A 21,641-nucleotide genomic window follows, 5' to 3' on the forward strand; every position below is an offset into this window, starting at 1 on the left:
GACAATGTGGAGAAATCAGAACACACGTAGACACCTGCCGATATGGGCAGAAATGTCAAATGGTACAACCACTTTGGAAAACAGTCAGGTAGTTCTTCAAATGATTCAGCGTGGAGTTACCATGGGACCTAGCAATTCCATTCCTAGGTATATACCCAAGAGAAATGAAAACATATGTCCATGCAAAAACCAGAACATAAATGTTTATGGTAACATTATTCGTAATAGCCAAAAGGTAGAAACAACCCAAATGCCCATCAACAGACAAATGAATAAACAAAGCGTGGTGCATCCACACAATGAAATATTATTCAGCCATAGAAAGGAACGAAGCACTGACATATCTACATGGGTGAACTTGAAAACATCCTAAGTGAAGGATGCCCGTCACGAAAGACAACATATCATGTGATTCCATTCACATGAAAAGTCCAGAATCCAGAAATCTACAGCTGCAGAAGTAGATTAGTGGTTGCTTGGGGCTGGAGAATACGGAGATGGATGATCGCTAAAAAGCATGGAGTTTCTTTCTAAGGTGATGAAAATGCTCTAAGATTGCGGTGACAGTCACTCATATCTGTGCATATGCTAAAAACCATTGAATTATACACATTAGATGAGTGAATTGCATGGTACATGAATATCTCAATGGAGCTATTTTTTAAATTAGTTTCTCTTGACTTTATTGTTCTTTCTGAAGCTATTAAAAAAAAAATAAAACAGATGAGCACAGAGAGGCAAGAGGCCGGCTGGTGAGCAGGAAGGGATGGTGCATTCTCCCACCTCCCGTTCCATGCCTTCATCCAGAGCGCAGCACACAGGCTCAGGAAGACCAGAATTTTCAGGAAGTGAAGGGAATCGGGAAGAGGAGATGGAGTGACACGGGTGAGCTGCCTCTCAAGGAGAAGTACCTGGACCTCTCCCCCACTCTCCTCTTGCTCAGCAGTGGGTGACCCAAACGTAGGAGAAAACTCAGACAGCTCAGCTCCAAAACTAGAAGAAAAAAAAAATTAGATACCTGCCGATATGGGCAGTCCTGAGCAAAGGAAGAATGAAGCAATAACAAGCATGAGTGAGATCTCCCATCACTGCTTTTATTAACATTTCCTTTTTTAAAAAAAAATACCTCTTGAGATGCACTCAAGATAAAGTTCAATTAAATAAAATTACTAGATGAAAAATGCATTTTGAGAAATGAGAAAAATAGGTGGAAACTGAAAAACAACACTGGAGATAAAGAATAATGTGCGTCAAAACTTTAAGAAGGTAATGATGGAAGAGAGAATTTTTCTGGGGCCAGTCTAACTCTTGAAAGGACCCAAAGCGAGTTCTAATAAGCAATTTCCATAGAAATAGAGCCCCGGAGTTAAAAGGTGATGTCCTCACAAGTGTCTCAAATCCAGACACTAGTGCGTAAAGATTAAAGTTGCTGGTGGCTTTTCAAAGAAAATGAGGATGCTTTGAGGATGCTTTGAATTCTGATTCGGTGTCTTCCCTGATCTCAAACTTGCACTGTCTCCTCTTAGCTACCTACGGTCAAGGGCAGGCTGTAGCATGATACACAAGGCCCTCTAGGACCCGGCTCCTGCCTGGCTTCCATCCTCTCCTGGTCCCCCATAGCTCACACTCTGTGCGCCAAGATCCCAAACGATATCTAAGTCCCAAATAGCAGACGCTCCCTCAAATCAGCAAGCCTACACACATGGTGTTTTCTGAATGCCCTTCCAGCCTCCCACCCACCTTCCTCCCGGCCTCCTTCAAGATGCAGATAAAGCTTTCCCTGCCGACCCGGCTTGGCAGAGTTGACCCATCATAAACCTGCCCCAACATGCTTTTCTGGGTTTTCCATTTTTAGTTTTGCTTTATTTTATTTTGTCTTTGGAGGTTACCTCAGGTCCTGTGGGTGGAGTTAATTGGTCTGGGAAAGCCCCCACCACTTGTCTTTTCTTTATTTAGTCAATTTCATTCCCTATTTTCACTACTTTGTCCCCACAGACAGCCATTGTAAGGTCTGTAATGTATATCCTTGCATTTGTGTGATCATAAGATACGTATGCTCGCTTTGTGGACATGTTTCAGTTTACATGAATGGTTTTGTGCCATCGATCTCATTCTGGTTTTATTTTTTTAACTCAGCACCCGGTTCTTAAGCCCCATCCGTGGTGCTGTGTGTTTACAGAGCTTGTTCTTTCCAGCTTCCGCTGGTATTCCATAACAGATGCTGGAATTCACTCGTCAGTCCCTCCACGTTGGACACCTAGGTTGCTCCCACTTCCTGCCACCGTGCACAGTGTATGTCATGATGCACTTCCTTTAGCGTGCCTCCTATGGACCTGCATGAGAATATTCCTGGGATATACTCCCCAAAGCAGGATCGCCGGGTCACAGGGTAAACACACACTTCACCTGACAGATCGCTCTCCTGAATGGCTGGCTGCACTTGGCTATTGCGTCTATAACCAGACCCTGTTTCATTCAAGAGGAGCAGAGTTTTCACAAACTGTTCGCGACGCGACTTCCCCCTTTGATTCCAGCCAGCAGTTTGGTATGGATTTGCTCAATCTGGTGGGAAAAAAAAAAAAGCAGTGATTCCTCGACTCTTACTGAAATCCCTCAATCTAGACCCTCAAGTGTTGCTTATAACCAAATAAGGATCCTGTTCGACTTCTCAGCGGCAACAACCCGGGCTGCCCGCTTCCCGGGCCTTCTGCTGTCCGCAATCACTTCCTGCCTGGAAACACCTGCGGTTGATTCTGGATGCATTATGGCTGCACGTGGAGGGGAGGGGCCCTGAGGACTCCCAGCTCCACATCCCATTCTGCCTGCAATGGCTCATTCTCTCAGCCACCCACCTCATTGCTGCGCCCAGACACTGGACCTGACACCATGACAAGGTGGTACCATTCCATCAGGTCCCTCAGAAATCAGGGTCTGACCCACTGCCTCAGGTCGGGTACAGAGCAGCAGCACCAGTCAGTGACTCTGAACTAGCCAGGAGTTTCGTTCTCAGACTGTGGGCATGAGTCATTGCCATGGCTCCAGGCATTCCAAGATGCGCGAGAACTGAGTGAAACAGACCTACTATGCTAACGCTTTCTTCTCACACCCCTGAAATGCGGGGATGGGACCAACCCCTACCCATGTCCACCTCATGGGACAATCCTGCATCCACCAGTGACTTTCACTCGCTTCCCTGCGACCAACATTTCTGTGCACCTTCTGTGTGTCACCACTTCTGTGTGTCATCACCGTGCTAGGTCCTCAGGAGGCAAAACCCCATTCTTGGTCCTACTCTCGGGCAGCTCGTGACATCATCGTCATTATCTACTGCTCCATAACAAATGAGCCCCAACCTCAGCTTAAAACAATGCATGTGCGTTATCTCACAGCACTCAGCACCGTGCGATGCCTCAGCCTAAAGCTTCCTCGCGAGGCTGCAGCAGTGTTGGCTGGGACGGCAGTCAGCTCAGGGCTCGGCGAGGGTGGGCCCGCTGCTACGCTCAGGGTGGTTCAGGCTGTTGCTCAGAAGCGTCCCTCAGGCCTCGCCCTAGGGTAGCTCACAACATGGCGTGTGGCTTCCATCACAGCAAACAAATGAAAGCCAGGGGCTTTTGGTAACCTAATGGCAGAAGTGGCATCCTGTTACTTTGCCACATTCATTAGAAGTGGATCACTAGGTCCAGCCCACACCTCTTTCACCTCAACTCTGCCTGGGCTCCCTTTGAAGGCCCCTCGTAGACCATAGAAAAGGAAGCCACTCACTTCAGGTGCTAGGAGTTGAGAGACCTGCTGTCTCGCTAAGCAATTCATCGGAAGGTCTGAGGACATCAGCCCTCAAATAGAAGTGACCACTAACCAGCTAACAGCCTGTTGTCACACCTGTCTAGAGGGGCGTGTCAGGGGTGCCTGCCACTGTCCTTGTCCTGGAGGAAGAGGGCATGTCACCTAATAGGTGGCCTGCCATCGGATGCCCAAAGACTCCACCTTGAGTTTCACCTATTCAATACTTTTACCACCAACTTGGATAAAGATACAGAAGGCATGTGTGATTCTTCTGGGAAGCGCACAAATCCAGGGAATGGAGGGGTCAAGAAGAGTAGATGAGATGGGACTTCTGGACCCAGGACACAAGGGATGAATCAAGAAGGAAAAGGAACTCTTCCCCAGGGTCAGAGGCCACCGAGTATGGAAAACAGAGAGGGACAAAGAGAGAGAGGGAGAGGGGATGGGTTCGGTCTGGAGCTGGGTCAGGCCTCCTTCATGCCTGGTCACTGCTCCTCAAGCAAGGAGCTAAGCCCCGCTGTTTGTAACTTGTCACAGGAAGCCCTCTTCCCAGCACCTACTGCATACAGGGGGGACCTCTCAGCTGTCCTTTGAAGCAAAGCCTCCATTCTTCATCCCGTTTGCTCATTACTGACTGCATGTCCAAACAGATATGAGCGTGGCCGTCTGGCGTTAACACCACCTTCCCTTCCCCCCTTGTGCTGGAATCAAGCAGGAGTCACAGGAGGCCTGGCTCACTCCTTCCAGGTCCCTCACCTCTTCACCCTCCTCTCTGCTGTGCTAGGCCCAAACCAGCAATTGTAATGGCAGCTCCGCGTGGGAGCCCCTCCTACGTGCCCAGGGCACTAGCCCAATTATATACAAATCCAAGAAACAGATGATGACAGCCATCAAATAACCTCTCCTGGGTCACATGGTAAGGAAGTAGCATCCCCGGGGTTTGAATACACATCCATCCGAGTCCAGAGCCCGCATCCTTGTACCGTGCCCGCTCTGCCAGGCCATCCCAGAACAGGATCCGAAAAAGATGACTCAGTTCCCAGGCACAAAAGTCTCTGGCAGGGCTGACTCATTTCCAATTTCACACCCCAGGGAGGATCAGTGCTGAGTTCGGAGCAGAGGCCAGGAGTTGTGTCACCAACAGGGAACCACTGGGATGAGAGCTGCAGTCTGGTCCGGGCCGACCACGGCCCTCAGAGGCAACGCTGAGGGCTGGCCAAACAAATCGCTGCAGAGCTGAAGCTCAGGAAGAGAACGACCTTCAGCAGGACCAGGAACAGGAAGCTGGCAAAGAGCAGGAAGGACCTGGTTGAGGAAATAGCATTAGGGAGAAAGAGCTTCAGCACGGTTGTACGGAAGCTCCTCCATACCCTACCTCTGGGCCCAAAACTCAGGACACGAGTCACAGGCCATCAAGAGCCCCCCACACTGGTTCTGATAAGTTGCTCCCCAGAGGCAGGCCTGAGAGGGACAGAGAAACAGAAGGGAGAGCAGGAAAGAGAATGGCTAGTAGCTGACGAGGCTGGGCGCTTGCTCTGTGGGGAGCACTGGGCTTTGCACTCTCGCCAGTTTGTCTCACGTATTCCTTACAATGACCCTGGTACACAGTGCTGTCTTTATGCTTGTGGCACATTTTATTTTCCAGAAATGGTCACAGCAATATTTCTGGTGCCATGTGCTCTTCTGGAAGCAGGCCACTCCCCTATCAAGAGGTGCAGGCTCTTTCCCATCCCCTTGAACCTGGGCGGACTTGTGGCTGCTTTGACTAGAGAATATGGTGGAACTGATGCTGTGTGACTTCTGAGGACAGGTCATAAGGACACAAGCGCCTACCTGGCGCTCTCTCTCTCTCTCTCTCTCTCTCTCTCTCTCTCTCTCTCTCTCTCTACCACTTGCTGCCTCAGGTGGAATTCCAGCCAATAGCCTCAGCTAACGCCAGGTGACTGAACAGGGAAGGAGCTTTTAGGTGATTCCAGCCTCCAGCATTTGAGTCTTCCAGCTGAGGTTCCTGGAGCTGAGACAAATTTTCCTACTGTACCCTGTTCAAATTCCTGACCCACAGAATCCATGAACGTCACAAATGATTCCATTATGTCACTAAAATTTTGGCACAAAACAGCCATAGTAACTAGAATCATCCTCATTTACAGATGAGGAAACTGAGGCACAGAGAAGTTAAATAACTAGCCCAGTGTCATCACCCTGCTAGTAAAAAGTGAAGTTGTGATGGGAACCCAAGCATTGGACGTTAACACCCTCACACTTAGAGATGGGGAAGGAGACAAAGCAGAGAACTGAGGCAGCGGCCGGGTACAGGGGACCAAGGGCTCTAGTTGGGACCTGCAGTAGGTACTAAGGTGCCACGCCAGAGCCAAGAGTACCCCAGCCTCAGCATCCCCATCAGGACAGTGGGAACCCCCGGGGGGCGGGGGCTCAGTTTCTCTTACCAGTCAGGAAGAGCAGGGCTGGGCGTGTGGCTGGTCAGAGCCAGGGCTCCCAGGCTGGTTGACATCTCAGTGATCCTCACTGCTACTGTCACTGAGCCTACAGATCAGGTCACAAGTCACTCTCTGCCCCAACCTCCAAATGGCTCAGAGTCTGCAGTTGTCAAGGGGCCCTGGGAAGGGAGGGACAGTGCAGAGAGAGGAGAAAGTTCCTTGGGGGGTTGGGAGGAAGCCACGGCCAGCCAGGAGAAGCCCAGGTTACCCGCTGCCTGGAGACCCCCACTAGGACGCACCAGGACACGCTGGGCATGGAGTGGTGTCTCCTCAGCAAGGGGCTGTTGGGAGGAGGGAACACTCAGGGGCCTTGGCCAGCCCTCCAGGAAGCCCCCCAAGAGGCCATGGTGGGGCTCTGGAAGCCCAGCAAGCCCCCCAAAGGTCAGGACCCAGACCTTGCTTCTTTTCCTCAAGCCACACACAGATCAGGCACGTGGCACAAAATAATAACACAGGAAAATGCTCCTGTGGATTGGCACATGTTGAGGGGGGGCCCAAGTGAGGACCCCTAGTTATATTCAGATGTTTTATGTTGGGTCGTGAAAGAGCAGGGGGGCAGGACTGGGGGACCTGAGGGAATCAGGAGGGAGGCGAGGTGACACACCTTAAAAGCCACTTCCTCAGAGAGCCCTCCCGTGTGCCCTGCACCTAGAGTCGTCCCCTCCCCCTCAAACACCGCTTAACCCCTACCTTGTCCCCCCCCCCCCCCCCGTTACTCTTGCATGGCACCTGTCACCAGCCACACAGACGTGAGTGGCCTCAGGCTTTAATTGGCGGCTCTCTCAGCCCCACCAGCATTCCCAAGCACTTCTGCTCTCTGTCCCTTTCTCTCCTCATCCCTTATCCCCCTAGACAGCCAGTCCTTGGGTCAGCGCTGGACCCTCCTCCATCCACCCCTCAGCAGGAGGGACCCAACCCCAGCCCACGCCAAGCCAAGGGAGTGAGGTAGCATTACCTGGAGAAACAGCCCCCGCCGCTGGGGCCTGCGGGACGCTTCGGGCCCCGTCCACCCCACACCAGTAGACATCTACGTCTTCCTCCTTCAGATCCTCTGTGATCACAAGGAAGTGATGCTCCATGGGGTTGTCTCGGAGGGTCACTCGGCCATGCCTCACCTCCTGCCCCACCTCCTGTCCCGTTTCAATGACTCGGGCACAGTCTTTCCAGTCGGACCCGCGGCACCAGAACTTCCTGTAGCCCTCCTCGCCCACGCCGTACTGGCACTTCATCACCAGCGTCCCTCCCACTGTGCCTTTGATGACCCTGGGAATACTCAGAGTAAGATAGCCTGAAAAATACAAGGCCACCCACCCTTAGCCAGTGCGTCCTGGGGCTCCAGACCCCCCGCCCCGTCTCCGCTCCTCGCAGTGACCTGGAATGAACAGATACGCCCTGCTTCCATCCTTGAGTGTCTCCCCCACGTCCTCACATGCTCGCCCCTCTATACCACATACACACATGTTCATCTTCTCTCAAACCATTTCTCCACACTCACCTCTCCCCCCAAACCATTTGACCTTCCTGGATCTGTGGTGATGGGGTGAATCACCTCCCTCTAGGGTGATTTTCACTCTTTTGTGAACCCCACTCGACCCTCCTCCATTAAGTGGGGGGAAGAGAGAAAATTGAGCAAGGATCCAGATCCTGATTGAGGGCTTAGGAAGAACCGGCAGGGTTTCTGTGCTCCTTACACGTGCTAATGGGTCTGGTTGTCAAAGCAGCCCTTTGATGGATTCACCTGTGACTATCCCCACCCTGACCAGGCTTCATTATCCCCAAGGCAACACAGCATTAGGGTGGGTGGGATTTGGAATTGGAATACAGAGGGAGGAAAGGAGAGAAGGAGAGAATTTTTCTCAAGTTACAGGACTAAAGCTGGAATACCTTGTTTCTGAGAAAGGACCCAATGATGGATAATCTGGCCTTCGCCTGGTCATGGGGGGATGGGGGATGCTTCGTGTCCAGCCAGGGGAGTGAGGTGGTAGGCAAACCAGAGACAGCTGGGCAGAGGCTGTCCACCAGTCTTAAACCAACCCCTTTCTCAGCCTGACAAGGATCACACACCATTGTACCTGTAGAAGCCCCTTTTGCAATAGTGTTTTATGCCTCGAGTCAGGAAAAGGTAAATTTGGTGGGCGATTAGCCCAAGGATAATTCTTTCCCTTCTCTGTTCACAAGGGAGGATATGTGGGGAAAACAAAGTAGGTAGAACAATACTTGGAATCTTCCAGGAGGATCTCCCCAGCCTTCCATACCTTTTGTCTGAATCTCTCTCTGTCAATTCTCCTCCCCACCAGTTTGACAGAATCAACATGGCCCAAGTTCAAAGTCCCACTTACCTGGGAGGCAGAGGAGCAGGAAGGCCCTGGATAGACATATCTTCTGGCCTTGATGGATCATTCCTCAACCACATCTGCATAAACAAAAACACACTCGGCCCTCTTGGTTCTCTAGAAAGACAAAGCCAAGTACTTGCTTCTGTCTTTCTGTTCCTCCTTCCATTCCCATTTTTGCTATCATATCACTTCTTGATTTTTCTAAAACAATAATTCTCGAAACAAATAAAGAAAGAAAAATCCCTAGAACACTTTTTAAAGTACGTATGTATCTGCAGGTGAGGAGGGAAAAGGGGTAAAAAAAAATGTATGGACTGGAGGTATTTGATAACTAACCTAGAAACAGTAAATACGGTTGCTGGAAAGGAGCTTCGTCTACTTCAGTGTTTTAAAAAGTGTTTTGACTGAAACCCATAGTAAGAAACACATTTTACATGTCAGCCCAGAATTACCACCCATATTTACGTCTGAAACAAAAGTTTCATAAAATCGTACTTAACTTTTACTACATACTATTCACTGGGATGTTTTTTATCCTATTTCATTTTTTTTAATGCTGGTTGCAACCCCCAGGTTGATCGTATAACTTAGGAATAGTAATTCATCACAGCCTGCTGAGTCCAATCCCAAGTTAGAGTTGAAGAAACTAAAGCCCGAGGTAAGTGACTCGAACAAGGCCAGGCTGATTGATAAGACTCGAGGCCAGATTAGAACCCAGAATCCCACGACTCTGACTCAATCCTCTTTCACCTTGGGTTACCCCGGTGATGCAAAACACATGTCTAGTTTGTTGAAGAAATGACCAACTCACCCAATCAGCCTCTCTCTCCTCTCTGAGGTCACCCCTCACCTTTGGCTGAATCAAATCTCTCATTCCTACAAGATCCCCAGCTAATCAATCTAAAGTAAATCTTAGAGCTGTAATTGGTAAAAGTCCAAAGTAATTGCTGCTACTTCACCCACTTCCTGGGGCTCAGGAAAATTCTCAGGTCAGTGGGATACCAAGTGAGAGTGAAGAGGCAACCTTCCCTTTTGAAAGCAAAATTATCGTTGTACTCACAAAGCCCGATGAACCAGTGGTGGCGGCCTTAACTTAGTCTTTCCTTCTCACTCTCTCCTCTCTTCTCACCACTTCCCTCTTCTTCTCTCTCAGGCTTGAGCAGGTAGTTCTGTCTTCGTCTTTCCCAAATACAGGCCTTTCATGTATCACAGAGCACAGGACCCATGGCCACTGGTCCCAACGTCATATTCCATCCAGGAGTCACCAACTTATACTGTCAGCTCTGCCCACTCTCCTCTCAGGAAGTAGAGGAGAGTGGGGTGCTGCCGGCAGAGGTGTTTCTAGCACAGTCCCAGCTGCGGCCCATAAAATCCCCAAGCCCACACCCACGCTCAGCTCAGATTACCCAACAGGCAGACTCGGCCAGTGCAAAACGCTCCAGAAAAGCTGGAGCATCAAGAGACATAAGGAAAAATATTTGCCAATCATATATCCCATAAAGGATTAATAAGCAGAATACATAGAGAATTCCTAAAATTCAACAACAAAATCAAACAACCTGATTCAAAAATGGGCAGAGGACTTGAATAAACATTTCTCCAAAGATATTCAAATGGCCAATAAGCCTGTGAAAAGATGCTCAACATCACTAATCCTTAGGGAAATGCCAGTCAAAACAGCAGTGAGACAGCACTTCATACCCATGAGGACGGCTACTATCAAAAAAAAAAAACAAAAAAAAAAACACAGAAAACAACAAATTTGGTGAGGATATGGAGAAATTGGAACCCTTGTGCCCTGTTGATGGAAATATAAAATGATGCAGTGGCTGTGGAAAACAGTATGGCAGTACCTCAAAAACTTCAAAATAGAATTACCACATGGTCCAGCAATTCCACTTCTGGTAGACCCCAAAAGTATTGAAAGCAGAGTCTCGAAGAGATATTCGCACACCCATGTTCATAGTAACGTTACTGACGATAGCTAAAATGTAGAAGCAGGCCTAGTATCCATTGATGAATGACTAGATAAGCAAAATGTGGTATATACGTGTGATGGAATATTATTCAGCCTTAAAAAGAAAGGAAATCCTGCCACATGCTACAACATGGATGGACCTGAGGACACTATGCTACGTGAACTCAGCCAATCACAGGAAGAAAAACACTGTAAGATTCCACTTATTTGAGGTACTTAGAGTCGTCCAGATCATAGAGACAGAAAGCAGAATGGCGGTTGCCAGGGGCTGGGGGAGAGGAGGATGAAGAGGTGTTGTTTAATTAGGACAGAGTGTCAGTTTTCCAATATGAAAAGCATTATGAAGATGGATGGCGGTGACGGTAGCACAACAATGTAAATGTACTTAAAACCACTGAACTGTGCACTTAAAAATGGTCAAGATGGTATATTTTACCACACACGAAAAAGAACTGTACATTAGAAAAAGAGCTGCGCCTTGGAAAGAACATATGATGAGAGCATGGATTAAAAGGCGTTTAGAATGGAAGCAGGAAGACTGTTGGGACTGCACTGCAATTTTCTAAGCAGTTGATGACTGTCCCTGGTACAGTACGGAGGGGACCGTTGGGAGGATGTGAGAGAATAAGCAGGTCACTGGGCATCTTTTGAACACAATTGATCACATTCTTCCATCTTGGGCTGAGACTTGTACAGTTCATTAAGCCCAAGACACAGATGGAGGAGCAAGTGTTGGGGAAAAGACAGAGTTCCCAGGAAATTGAGAGTCAGAGCTGCACACAGGGATAACGCTGTGTGAAGATGAAGGCAGAAGTTGGGAATGCCAAAATTGCCACCAGATGCCCTCAGAAAGAACCAACCCTGCTGACATCTCTTGTCAGTTTATTCCACAAACATTTATAAACACCCATTGTGCAAGACCCAGAAGTGGGGGCAGATACAAAAAGAAAAAGGAGATCGATGGATACATACACAACCAATATGGGATGGGATAAGCAGGACCACTGCTCCAGACAGCCTCCTGGATGAGGAAACTGTCTCAGCTCTTGAGCCATGGGAAGATAAGTGGAAATCTCTAGTTTGGGGTCCACGTTGGTTTGGTCAAGCAGCGTCCTAGAGTCTCACACCAGGGTCCTCCCACATCACTGGCCATTTGATGAGTGTCCCTGGTCCCAGTGCCTCAATCCAGCGGGGGTTTAGTCCTGGGCACTCATCGCAGGTCACGGGTATAAACGAGTCATCACTTCTGATTATCCTTGAGAAGGGCTCAATGCTGACGGTCAAAAATCTGGCTCCTCCAAAACCTGGCATGAGAAACTGCTGTAGACAGGAAATGGAGGTCTTCCCCATTTCCCCTCAGCCGCCTTCCTGGGGCCAGTTCACCCAGATCACAAAACAGAGCAGGCCCAGGATCAGGGACACCTTCAGAGGAGCAGAGAGGGGAGACTGATGAGCAGAGACCTTTGGGAGGAACACGGGACAGGTGCTGAGTGGCTCTTTTGCTCCTCTTTCCTTCCTCAGTGCCCATCCCTCAGGCACATCCAATTTTACCCACTGGTCCCCACAGAGCCCCCAAGAAGGTTGACCAGACAAGAAAGATGCTAAAAGTAGACCTCCAAACCAGAAGCGTCTATTTCAAAGACACTTCTCTACTTTCTCTCTCTGCCAATTAAAGGCCATCAAGCAGCTGGGAATGACACCAGGTCCCAGGAGAAGCACTCTACAAACCACTCATCGGATATGAAGTTGACTAGAATAGCGTGTTTGACTTTTCCAAGCACTTCTGCATCTGTTATCTACTTCTCTCCTCTCAAAAACCCCATGAATCATTTGGTCAGCATAGACAGCCTCCAGGATAGAATGGCTTCTCAAAAACCATCACTTTCAAGCTTTTGATCTTCCCTGGAAATTTGTGTCAACACTGCTTTTCCCACAAATCTATTTTAGGATCATTCGCAGAAAATTCTCCAATGAAGGTCTCTTCTCAGTTCTTCATTTGGCCGAGAATATTTTCTTTTGCTACTGTAATTTATTGGATAACTCACTTCAAGGACAAAGGAATAAAGTTTGTCAAAAGCAGACCAATTTTAATAAGTATTGTTATATCCCACTTGCTTGTCAAAGAATTACCAAGAGTTGAGCTTTGATTTGTGTAGCAAAGAGGCAACAAAGAAATGCCTGTGGAAATACATATTTTTATAGTGTTGTCTCACTCAGCAACAATTCAACCAACCTTTACAAAGTGTCTACTCTGGGTACCAAGCGTGGGGGAATACAAAGATGAGCAGGGCATTCCCCCAGCCCCAGTGGGATTTGCAATTCACCAGAACAATCCCAGAGAATGGGTGTGACTAGCTGTGACTAGACAGACCAGGGAAGGCTTTACAGAGGAGGTGATGCTGGAACTAGATCTTAGGAAATGAAAAGATTTTTATAGCCAGAGCAATCACTTAGGAAAAAAAACAGAAAGAGAAGCTCAGAGCTAGATCTGTCCACTGGGGCTGGAGCACAGAATGTCATGGGAGTTGGGAGTGATAAAGTTACAGAGGCAAGCACAGGAAGTGGCTCATGGAGGGCCTTGAACTTTACCCTGAAGATGACAATAGTCCCTGACCAAAGGAGTGACTTGTTCAGGGTGAGGTTTAGAAAAAGATTTCCCCTGCATGTGTATGTGGAATGAGCTAGAAAGAGGAGGTCTGCTAATAAAATTCCAAATCACAAGAGTGACTATGAGAATTGACCAAAGAAAGAAAAATTTGAGAGTATTACATAAAAGTAGAATTGACAAGATGCTTGACCCATTGGAGGGGGAGGACAAAGAGCCAGAAATGAGTCCAGGGTGCCTAGAGTTGGTAAACATGGGGATGAGGACACCATGAACTGAGTCAGGACACCTGGGAGAAGCCAGGTGGGAGGGGAATGAGAAGTGTGCTCTGGGGCTTGGCAGTTGGAGGAGCTTCAGGAACGGTCGTGAGAAGATCTCCAGGTCGAGGTCCGAGAGAGAGTTGGGAGGTAGATACGTTTTTCTTTTTTCTTTGTTTTTTTTTTTTTTAAAGACTTTACTGGGGAAGGGGAACAGGACTTTATTGGGGAACAGTGTGTACTTCCAGGACTTTTTTCCAAGTCAAGTTGTTGTCCTTTCAATCTTAGTTGTGGAGGGCGCAGCTCAGCTCCAGGTCCAGTTGCCGTTGCTAGTTGCAGGGGGCACAGCCCACCATCCCTTATGGGAGTCGAACCAGCAACCTTGTGGTTGAGAGGATGTGCTCCAACCAACTGAGCCATCCCGGAGCTCAGCGGCAGCTGAGCTCAAGGTGCCGTGTTCAATCTTAGTTGCAGGGGGCGGAACGCACCATACCTTGAGGGACTCGAGGAGTTGAGCCGGCAACCCTGTGGTTGAGATCCCACTGGCCCATATGGGAATCGAACCGGCAGCCTTCAGAGTTAGGAGCATGGAGCTCCAACTGCCTGAGCCACCGGACTGGCCCCGGAAGGTAGATATGTTGATTGGAGAGTCTGACGGAGGGGTTCAGTGAGACCACTGGAATGGATGAGACAGCATCAGACGAGAATGTTCTCCAACTTAAGCATGTGTTAGAATCACGAGGATGTCTGAGAGAATCTCTGCTGCAGATCAAGAAGAAGACAGGGGTATTGGAGGACCTTGGCATTTACGGGGTTGGCCGAGGAAGAGGCGCCAATGCAGAAAACCAAGAAATTAAGTTCAGAAAAACAGGATGTGATATGGTGGTTTCCCAAAGGGAGCAGTCAATAACTTCAATGAGGTAGATGGGAAAGTTGACCTTTGGGTCTAGCAGAAGGATGTTACCGGAGACCTTTATTGCCAGAAGTCAAGGTCACAGAGAAAACATGAATATTGGAATGAAGTTTCCCTCCTATTTTCTTCCTTCTCATCACTGGGCTTCAGCTCCTCAGGCCCCAGAGCCCTGTGTCACACTCGGGACATCTTCTGTGTCAGGGAGGCCCTTGCCCCTCCCCGCATTCCCCTAGTTTTCCAGCCCCAGTGATGTAAACCCTGCCTGTTCCCACCTTGTGGAGGCTTGTACTCAATGGTGCTGCCATGTGTCCTTCCGCCACCTCTGCTTCCATCAACCCATTTTTGGACAACTTGGAATGTGGACTCCGCCCTCTACCCCCACAACTTGACTTGTTCCCAGAGGAACTCAACCGAAGAGGAACTCAGCAACGCTGTGATGTGGGTGGCACCTTCCCATACTCTGGTTTCTGATTGAATCCTGGACCCCCTCACAAACTTGAGGTGACCAAATATCAAGGGAACCCAAGACAAAAACTTTTATGCCCACAAGATGTCCCAGGAAAAGAATGTGAGCCACAGTGGTTCTGGATATCTCCAGGCACGTGTACAAGCTTGACCTGCAGGTCCGTTTTCCAGCTGGTGAACCCCATAGAAGAACACATACAAATGCTCACAGTCAAATACGAAGAACTTCTACACGTTCCCATTGATGTTCACGTGCACGGTCCCCTAATCAGCGAGAGAATGATGAAAACAAGCTTCTAATTCGGAATCACAAAGAACCACACAAACAGTACCTCTTAGGGACTGCCCGATATTGCACAATTCCTTCTAAGCCGGCCTGCAGTTTCAGTTCTTAGATTCCACAGAAGTTTCGGTGTGAGCTCACATGCATGAGAGTGAGTGTCCCGGAAACTTGAGGGATATAAACAGTGGTGAGATGCAGCCACAGAAGTGGCTCAAGTCTTTCTGTGGTTATTTGTTAGGACGTTGCAAGTTAAAGAGTTCGTTGTCCCCCTAAATCTGTGGGCAAGTTGGATTAATAGCTCATTGGAACTGTATGGAGAGTCTAGAAATAGGCTCATATACACGTGATCAACTGACTTTCAACCAAGACACCAATTCAATGGAAAAGGAAAAACGGTGATGGAAGAACTGAATACCCATGTGGGGGAAAAATGAACCTTGATCTCTACTCACACCATAGACAAGAATTCATTATAATTAATTAATTTCAAGATGATCACAGACCTAAACATAAAAGCTAGACTCATAAGGATTTTAGGGGAAAAAAGCATAAGAGAATATCTTCAGAACTTTGAGGTAGGCAATTATTTGCTTAGGACACAAAAAGCACTACCGTGTTTCCCCGAAAAGAAGACCTAGCAGGACAATCAGCTCTAATGCGTCTTTTGGAGCAAAAATTAATACAAGACCCCGTCTTATATTATATAAGACCCGGTATTATGTTATATTATATTATATTGTACCCTGTATTATTATATTATATTATACCCTGTATTATTATATTATATTATACCCTGTATTATTATATTATACCCTGTATTATTATATTATATTATATATTATATTATACCTGGTTATATTATATTATATTATAGACCCAGTCTTATATTGTAGTAAAATAAGACCAGGTCTTATATTAATTCTTGCTCCAAAAGACGCATTAGAGCTGATGGTCTGGCTAGGTCTTATTTTTGGGGAAACACGGTACCATAAATTACAGATCGAATTTCATCAAAATTAAAATTTTCTGTTCCTCAAGAGACATAATTTAGAAAATGAAGAGGCAGACCCAAAACTGGGGGAAAATATGTGCAATACATGTGTCTCACCAGTGAACCATAGACACTGGATATCTAGAATACGTGTTTCCCCAAAAATAAGACCTAGCAGGACCATCATCTCTAATGCGTCTTTTGGAGCAAAAATTAATATAAGACCCAGTCCTATTATATCATATCATATCATATCATATCATATCATATCATATCATATCATATCATGTTATATAAGACCCAGTCTTATATTAAAATAAGACCTGATCTTATATTAATTTTTGCTTCAAAAGACGCATTAGAGCTCATGGTTCGGCTAGGTCTTTTTTTCGGGGAAACACGCTATATAAAGAACTCTTGTAAATAACCAGTAAAAAGGCTAGCAACTCAATGTTTTAAATTAGGCCAAAAATTTGAATGGACACTTCACCAAAGAAAATATATGAATAGCTAAGAAGCATATGAAGAGGTGTTCACCATCATTAGTCATCAGAGAAATGCAATTTAAAACCACAATGAGAATGGTACTGATGAGGGCACAAAAATGGGAATATACTTAATGCCATTGAACTGTATACTTTAAAATGGTTAAAATGGTAAATTGTATGTTATGTATATCTTACCACAAGATTTTTTAAGAACAGGAAACAGGCACATAGATATGTAAAAGGTGACCTCTGTTCAAAAGATCGTCATTTTCAGAAAAAGACTTGGTCATATGGACACACAGACCCACCCTCATCCTATCTTTCTTCCTAGCTCAGAGATCTTTAGTGTCATCACTAACTTTAATACGCTCATGTCGTTATTTCACAGATAAGACAGCAACATAAATAAGGTACTAATATTAACATAAATTTAAATAAAAATTTTAAATGTACCTCCAAAACAACCCCACAACGAGATGCCATTTCACAGCCACGAGAATGGCTAAAATAAAAAACTCAGGCCTCTGTGTCCTCAACTATAAAGTGGAGGGATGCTTATCTCGTTGTTATCAAGTCCTGTTCTATGAACTCCTACTTCACAAAACCAATGACAAAAGGAATCGATACCCAAGAGATGAGGCCCACAACTCATTGCCAGCTGTCGTGATTTGTTCACTGTTTATTGGTGAAATTCAATGGCTCCCTGACATATCACCAGGAAGGAGCTAAGCTGCAGCATACGTGTGTTAGGAAAGATAAAGAAGCAAGAGCTGCAATGTTGCTAAGCATTTGCATGAGGACTCTCCTGGGCTTTACACGCACTATCTCGTTCAGGCCTCACCTCTGCCCTATGACTTAATTTTCCTGTACAGTACTGGACCTCAGATGCACAGAACCCAAGCAATCGTACACCTCAGCTTGCGATTTTCAGTCCCACCCATAAGCCTTTTCTTGCTTTTATTTTATCTCTACTCTGTTTTTGATCTTCTCCCTTTCACCCATAGAAATACCCTGTTTTGAATATTTATCTTACATCAATTTCAAGTTGATCAGCATCTTATTCAGCTACTGTTTCAGCTGGACATCAAAATTCTGAGTCCTTCCAGGAAGTGAAAGGTCATTCCTCCTGACTGCTACAGACTTTTCCATCATTTCCAGATACCACCTGTTAGCTGTTCTTTCCCTATTAAGCCACACTTCTGACTAGTCGCCATTACAGTCCATGCCGGGGTGATTCTCACACTCATCGTCCCGAGTGTCTGTGGCCAAGAGCACTCCAGAGCATTCCCCTGGGAATAGCCTCAGCCCCAGTTACAGGAGGGGAAATGGAGGTTAAGTGTGTGTATGAGTTATAATGAGTGACAGGGTTGAGATTCAAATTCTGGCCACCAGATTCCAGAACCCACATGTCTCACCCTCAGGTACCGTCTCTGAGCTACAAGGCTGGAGATGGCAGGATAGGGGTGTCTAGCAACCAGGAAAGAATCCAGAAGAAATAGTTGGGAGTAACAATGAGTTAGTGTGTCTCCAGCAGAAAGTGACAGCCCATTACTGAGACAAACAAAATCATAATATAAAAACAGCAGACTGAATCAACAGGACATAGGCAACCTTTGACAGTACCCATGCCTGGTGGCTCATTCTGTTTTCCTCAAGCAATGTTGAGACCAATCATTTGGTCTCCTGAACAGACCTTTCCACCTGGTAAGTGAAAATAACCAATTATCATGTCAGGGATATTTCCCACTGCAAATCAATAAATTAAAAGTCAGGCTTATAAATCAGTCTTTTGGACGGTATGAATGTGGTGAAATATTCCCATCACTGCCAACAATAAAGTTCCCGGGTTGTGAGAGTAAATCTTACCTCCTTTTGTCTAGCACAGGACCTGGGATTTAGGCGAGTAAATATTTGATGAAATGAAAATCAGAATTGAGTTCTCGACTGTCAAAGCCAAGTTCTGCCCTGAAGCATGGTGACTCCCCTGAACTGAGACTACTAAGCCCAGCCCAAAATCAAGTTACTCTTGCCCATCCTCGTCCACACCTGCCACCACCCCTGGACCCCCTTCTCTGTGTCTCTGTGCATGTCCCCCGCCCCCACCAATGTTGTGTTCACCACCCCACTCACCTCCACTTGTCCCTTCACTTCCCTCAGTTGCCCCTGACCTCAAGCCGTTGGGAAGAGCACCAGACTGGGAGTCAAAACCCCTAATTCTAGTCTCAACTCTGCCATTGACTTGCCATATGACCTTGGGCAGGTCAAATAACCTCTGAGCCTCAGTTTTCTCATCTATAGAATGGAGTCAAAAAGTATCTACCTTGCTTTACTTCCACAGAGTTGTCAGAGTTAAATGAATTGATGAATAGAAAGTTCCTTGCAAACTACAAAATGCTATATCATCTAAAATTATTTCAACATAAAACTTTGTTAAATGCAGGTGAGACTGGTTGGAATGAACAACTCTGAAAGAATGCAGATGATTTTATCATTTCCTCTACTAAGCACACAGGAATGGCTATAGAAATAAACAGAAGTCTTTGCGATTTCAATTTCTCCCTCCCCGTTCTTAGTATTTTTACTCATTTCTCTATCAACACTTCTGTCCCAGGCACCAGGAAGAGAGAAAAGGAAGGCAGCCACAAACAGGTTCATGGCTCTACCTCCTGAGCTCATTTCTCTCTCTCCACAGCCCAGCCATTCCAGACTCTAACTGAGCCTACCCTGCAGAGTGCAAAGACTGCATTTCCTTACTTCTGCTTTCATGGCCACCTCTCACCGTTGTGGCTTCAATTCAAAACCCAATCATTGTTGTTTCTGCCCTTTTTTTTCTTCCCAAGGAAGAAACTGAGAAGAAAAACAGCAAGTGTTCAGCAAACAAGTACTAGAAAACAGTAGCGTGGCAGTCTGCTTCTGTTCCCATAACCTGGAAATCCCAATAGCCCTGTGGCCATGGAGAGGAAATCAGTGTGCCACAGGCCTTGGGACCTGCTTGTAGGGTCTCCTTGGAATGTTAAAAAATAACCTTGAACGTCGATGTTTATAGCGACTTTATTCATAATTGCCGAAACTTGGAGGCAAAGAAGATATTCTTCGGTAGGTGAACGGATAAATCACCTGTGTTTCATCAATCAAAGAGATATTAGTCAGTACTAAAAAGAAATGAGCAAGCGCTTTGTGTGGCATAAGACATCCCTCCTTTTTGTCCCTGTTTTTAACAATTAAAAATGGGCATCCATCCACAAACAATCGTGCTTCTGTAGGAGCTGTGGAATCAGTGCGGTATACCAAGGGAACCAGGAGGAATGTCGCCCACCTGTGCATTGAGTAATAGGCAGACAGACCTCGATATACGCTGTGTAACCAGCAGGTGTGAATGACTGGCCCCAGCCCTCCGTGGCAGCGGTTGGAAAAATTCTGGAGAGTGCTGACTTGGGCAGACACCCACTGATGAGAGAGCCTTTGGGAGAAGTCCAGGCTTCTCAAGAAAAGATTCCAGCACTCCACTGGGGCAGGGCGAGGGGGTGGCGAGGTTAGAGCCACTGGAGAGGGTAAAAGAAACTTTGCCAGCATCACCCCTTCCCTAAGGCAGCACAGAGTGCGGCTGAACCAGCCTGTGGCGACCTCTCCTGAAGAGGAAAGGGAGAGTGTCCAGCTTCCCCAGTTGTGAAGGACACAGTTGGAGAAAATCATTTTCCTTCTGTAACCACCAGAATATTGAGGCAGGACCCCCATCACTGGGGGTGGGCAGGAGGGTGGGAAAGGGGCAGATAAGACTATTAAGTGGCATTAAAGCGATGTGGTTCCAGCTGACTGCATTCAGAACTCCCGCAGAAAACTCACCCATGAGCTATTGGGAAAACCCTAGCCCAGGATCCCGCTGACCCGGACCATGGGTGACCCAAATGGCCCAAATGTTGAACCTACAGCTCCCCCACTCTGCACAAGATGCTTGTGCACATTCAAAGTGTGGCTGCTGGAGAGAGCTCTGCTAGACAGAAAACAATCCAGGCTTGTTTCTGCTCAGAAAACAAGCCGGGCTCTGTGGGAAAGGAAAACCACACACTTGAGCTGTAGCACCACCTTCTGGAAAGCAAGAGAGGTTTCCAACAGCCAGCCTGATGAATGGTGATAAAGAGACGATATACAAGCTTAACAATTCTGCCATGAGAGGGAGCAAGAAACGTGAAGCAGATGTATCCATACAAGGTTGGAGAAAGTCCCAGATATAAACAGAACCAATGCAAAATATCTCCCACCTGAAGCCAGTTGGAGGAGGTGACTACTACCTCAAATGCAAAAACATCAATGCAAAACTCCAAGGAACATGAAGAATCAAAGCCCCATGCCATCACCATCATTATCTTCGTCGTCGTCATCATCATAATCCTCTGGTAATGAAATTCAAAGACACAAAACTGCAATCTATCTGATAAAGAATTGAAAATAGATGTTTTGAGGATTCAAACAAGAAAACACAGAAAAACAATTGAACAGAAACAGGTAAACAATGCATGAGCAGAAGGAGAAACTTAATAAGGAGATCAAAATCGTGAAAAAGAACCCAACAGAAATTCTGGAGCTGAAGAATTCAATGAATAAAATGAAACATAAAGAACATTGACATCAGGACAGACCAAACAGAAGATACAATCAGCAAGCTAAAGGAGAGGAACTTTGAAATAATCCAGTCAGAGGAGAGAAAAGAAAAAAGAATAAGAAAGAGCAAAGAAAGCCAACGTGGTCTATAGCACACCCTCAGAAGTACAAATCTCAGAATAATCGGAGTTGCAGAAGGAGAAGAGAGGGAGAATGGGACAGAAAGTTTATTTAAAGAAAGAATAGCTGAGAACCTCCCAAACTGGGGAAGAAGCTGAGAACCTCCCAAACTGGGGATAAAGCTAATAGATCATCCCCATTATCTCAAAGCAAAAAACCTTCTCCAAGATACATTATAATAAAATGCCAAAATTCAAAGACAAGAGAGAATCCTAAAAGCAGTGAGAGGGAAAAAAAATCATAACCTACAAAGGAAGCCAAATGA

At 46.6% G+C, this 21,641-nt stretch overlaps 1 protein-coding gene across 2 annotated transcripts; it reads right to left on the reverse strand.

Annotated features, from left to right (window-relative positions):
- Positions 1-209: 209 nt before the first annotated feature.
- Positions 210-8,683, reverse strand: LOC117013332 (CMRF35-like molecule 5). 2 transcript variants are annotated; one of them, XM_033090383.1, is made up of 4 exons: positions 8,621-8,683; positions 7,237-7,569; positions 6,231-6,327; positions 210-5,067 (listed from the first exon to the last, which is right to left on the reverse strand). In XM_033090383.1, the coding sequence occupies exons 1-4, from the start codon at positions 8,679-8,681 to the stop codon at positions 4,977-4,979; spliced, it is 582 nt and encodes a 193-aa protein (XP_032946274.1). In that variant the 5' UTR covers positions 8,682-8,683; the 3' UTR covers positions 210-4,976. The 2 variants fall into 2 exon arrangements, with proteins under 2 accessions (XP_032946274.1, XP_032946273.1); XM_033090382.1 differs by having other exon boundaries at positions 210-5,088.
- Positions 8,684-21,641: the final 12,958 nt, after the last annotated feature.

This window comes from Rhinolophus ferrumequinum, chromosome 21, assembly GCF_004115265.2.
Source record: "Rhinolophus ferrumequinum isolate MPI-CBG mRhiFer1 chromosome 21, mRhiFer1_v1.p, whole genome shotgun sequence".
In the NCBI taxonomy this organism is placed as follows: Eukaryota; Metazoa; Chordata; class Mammalia; order Chiroptera; family Rhinolophidae; genus Rhinolophus; species Rhinolophus ferrumequinum.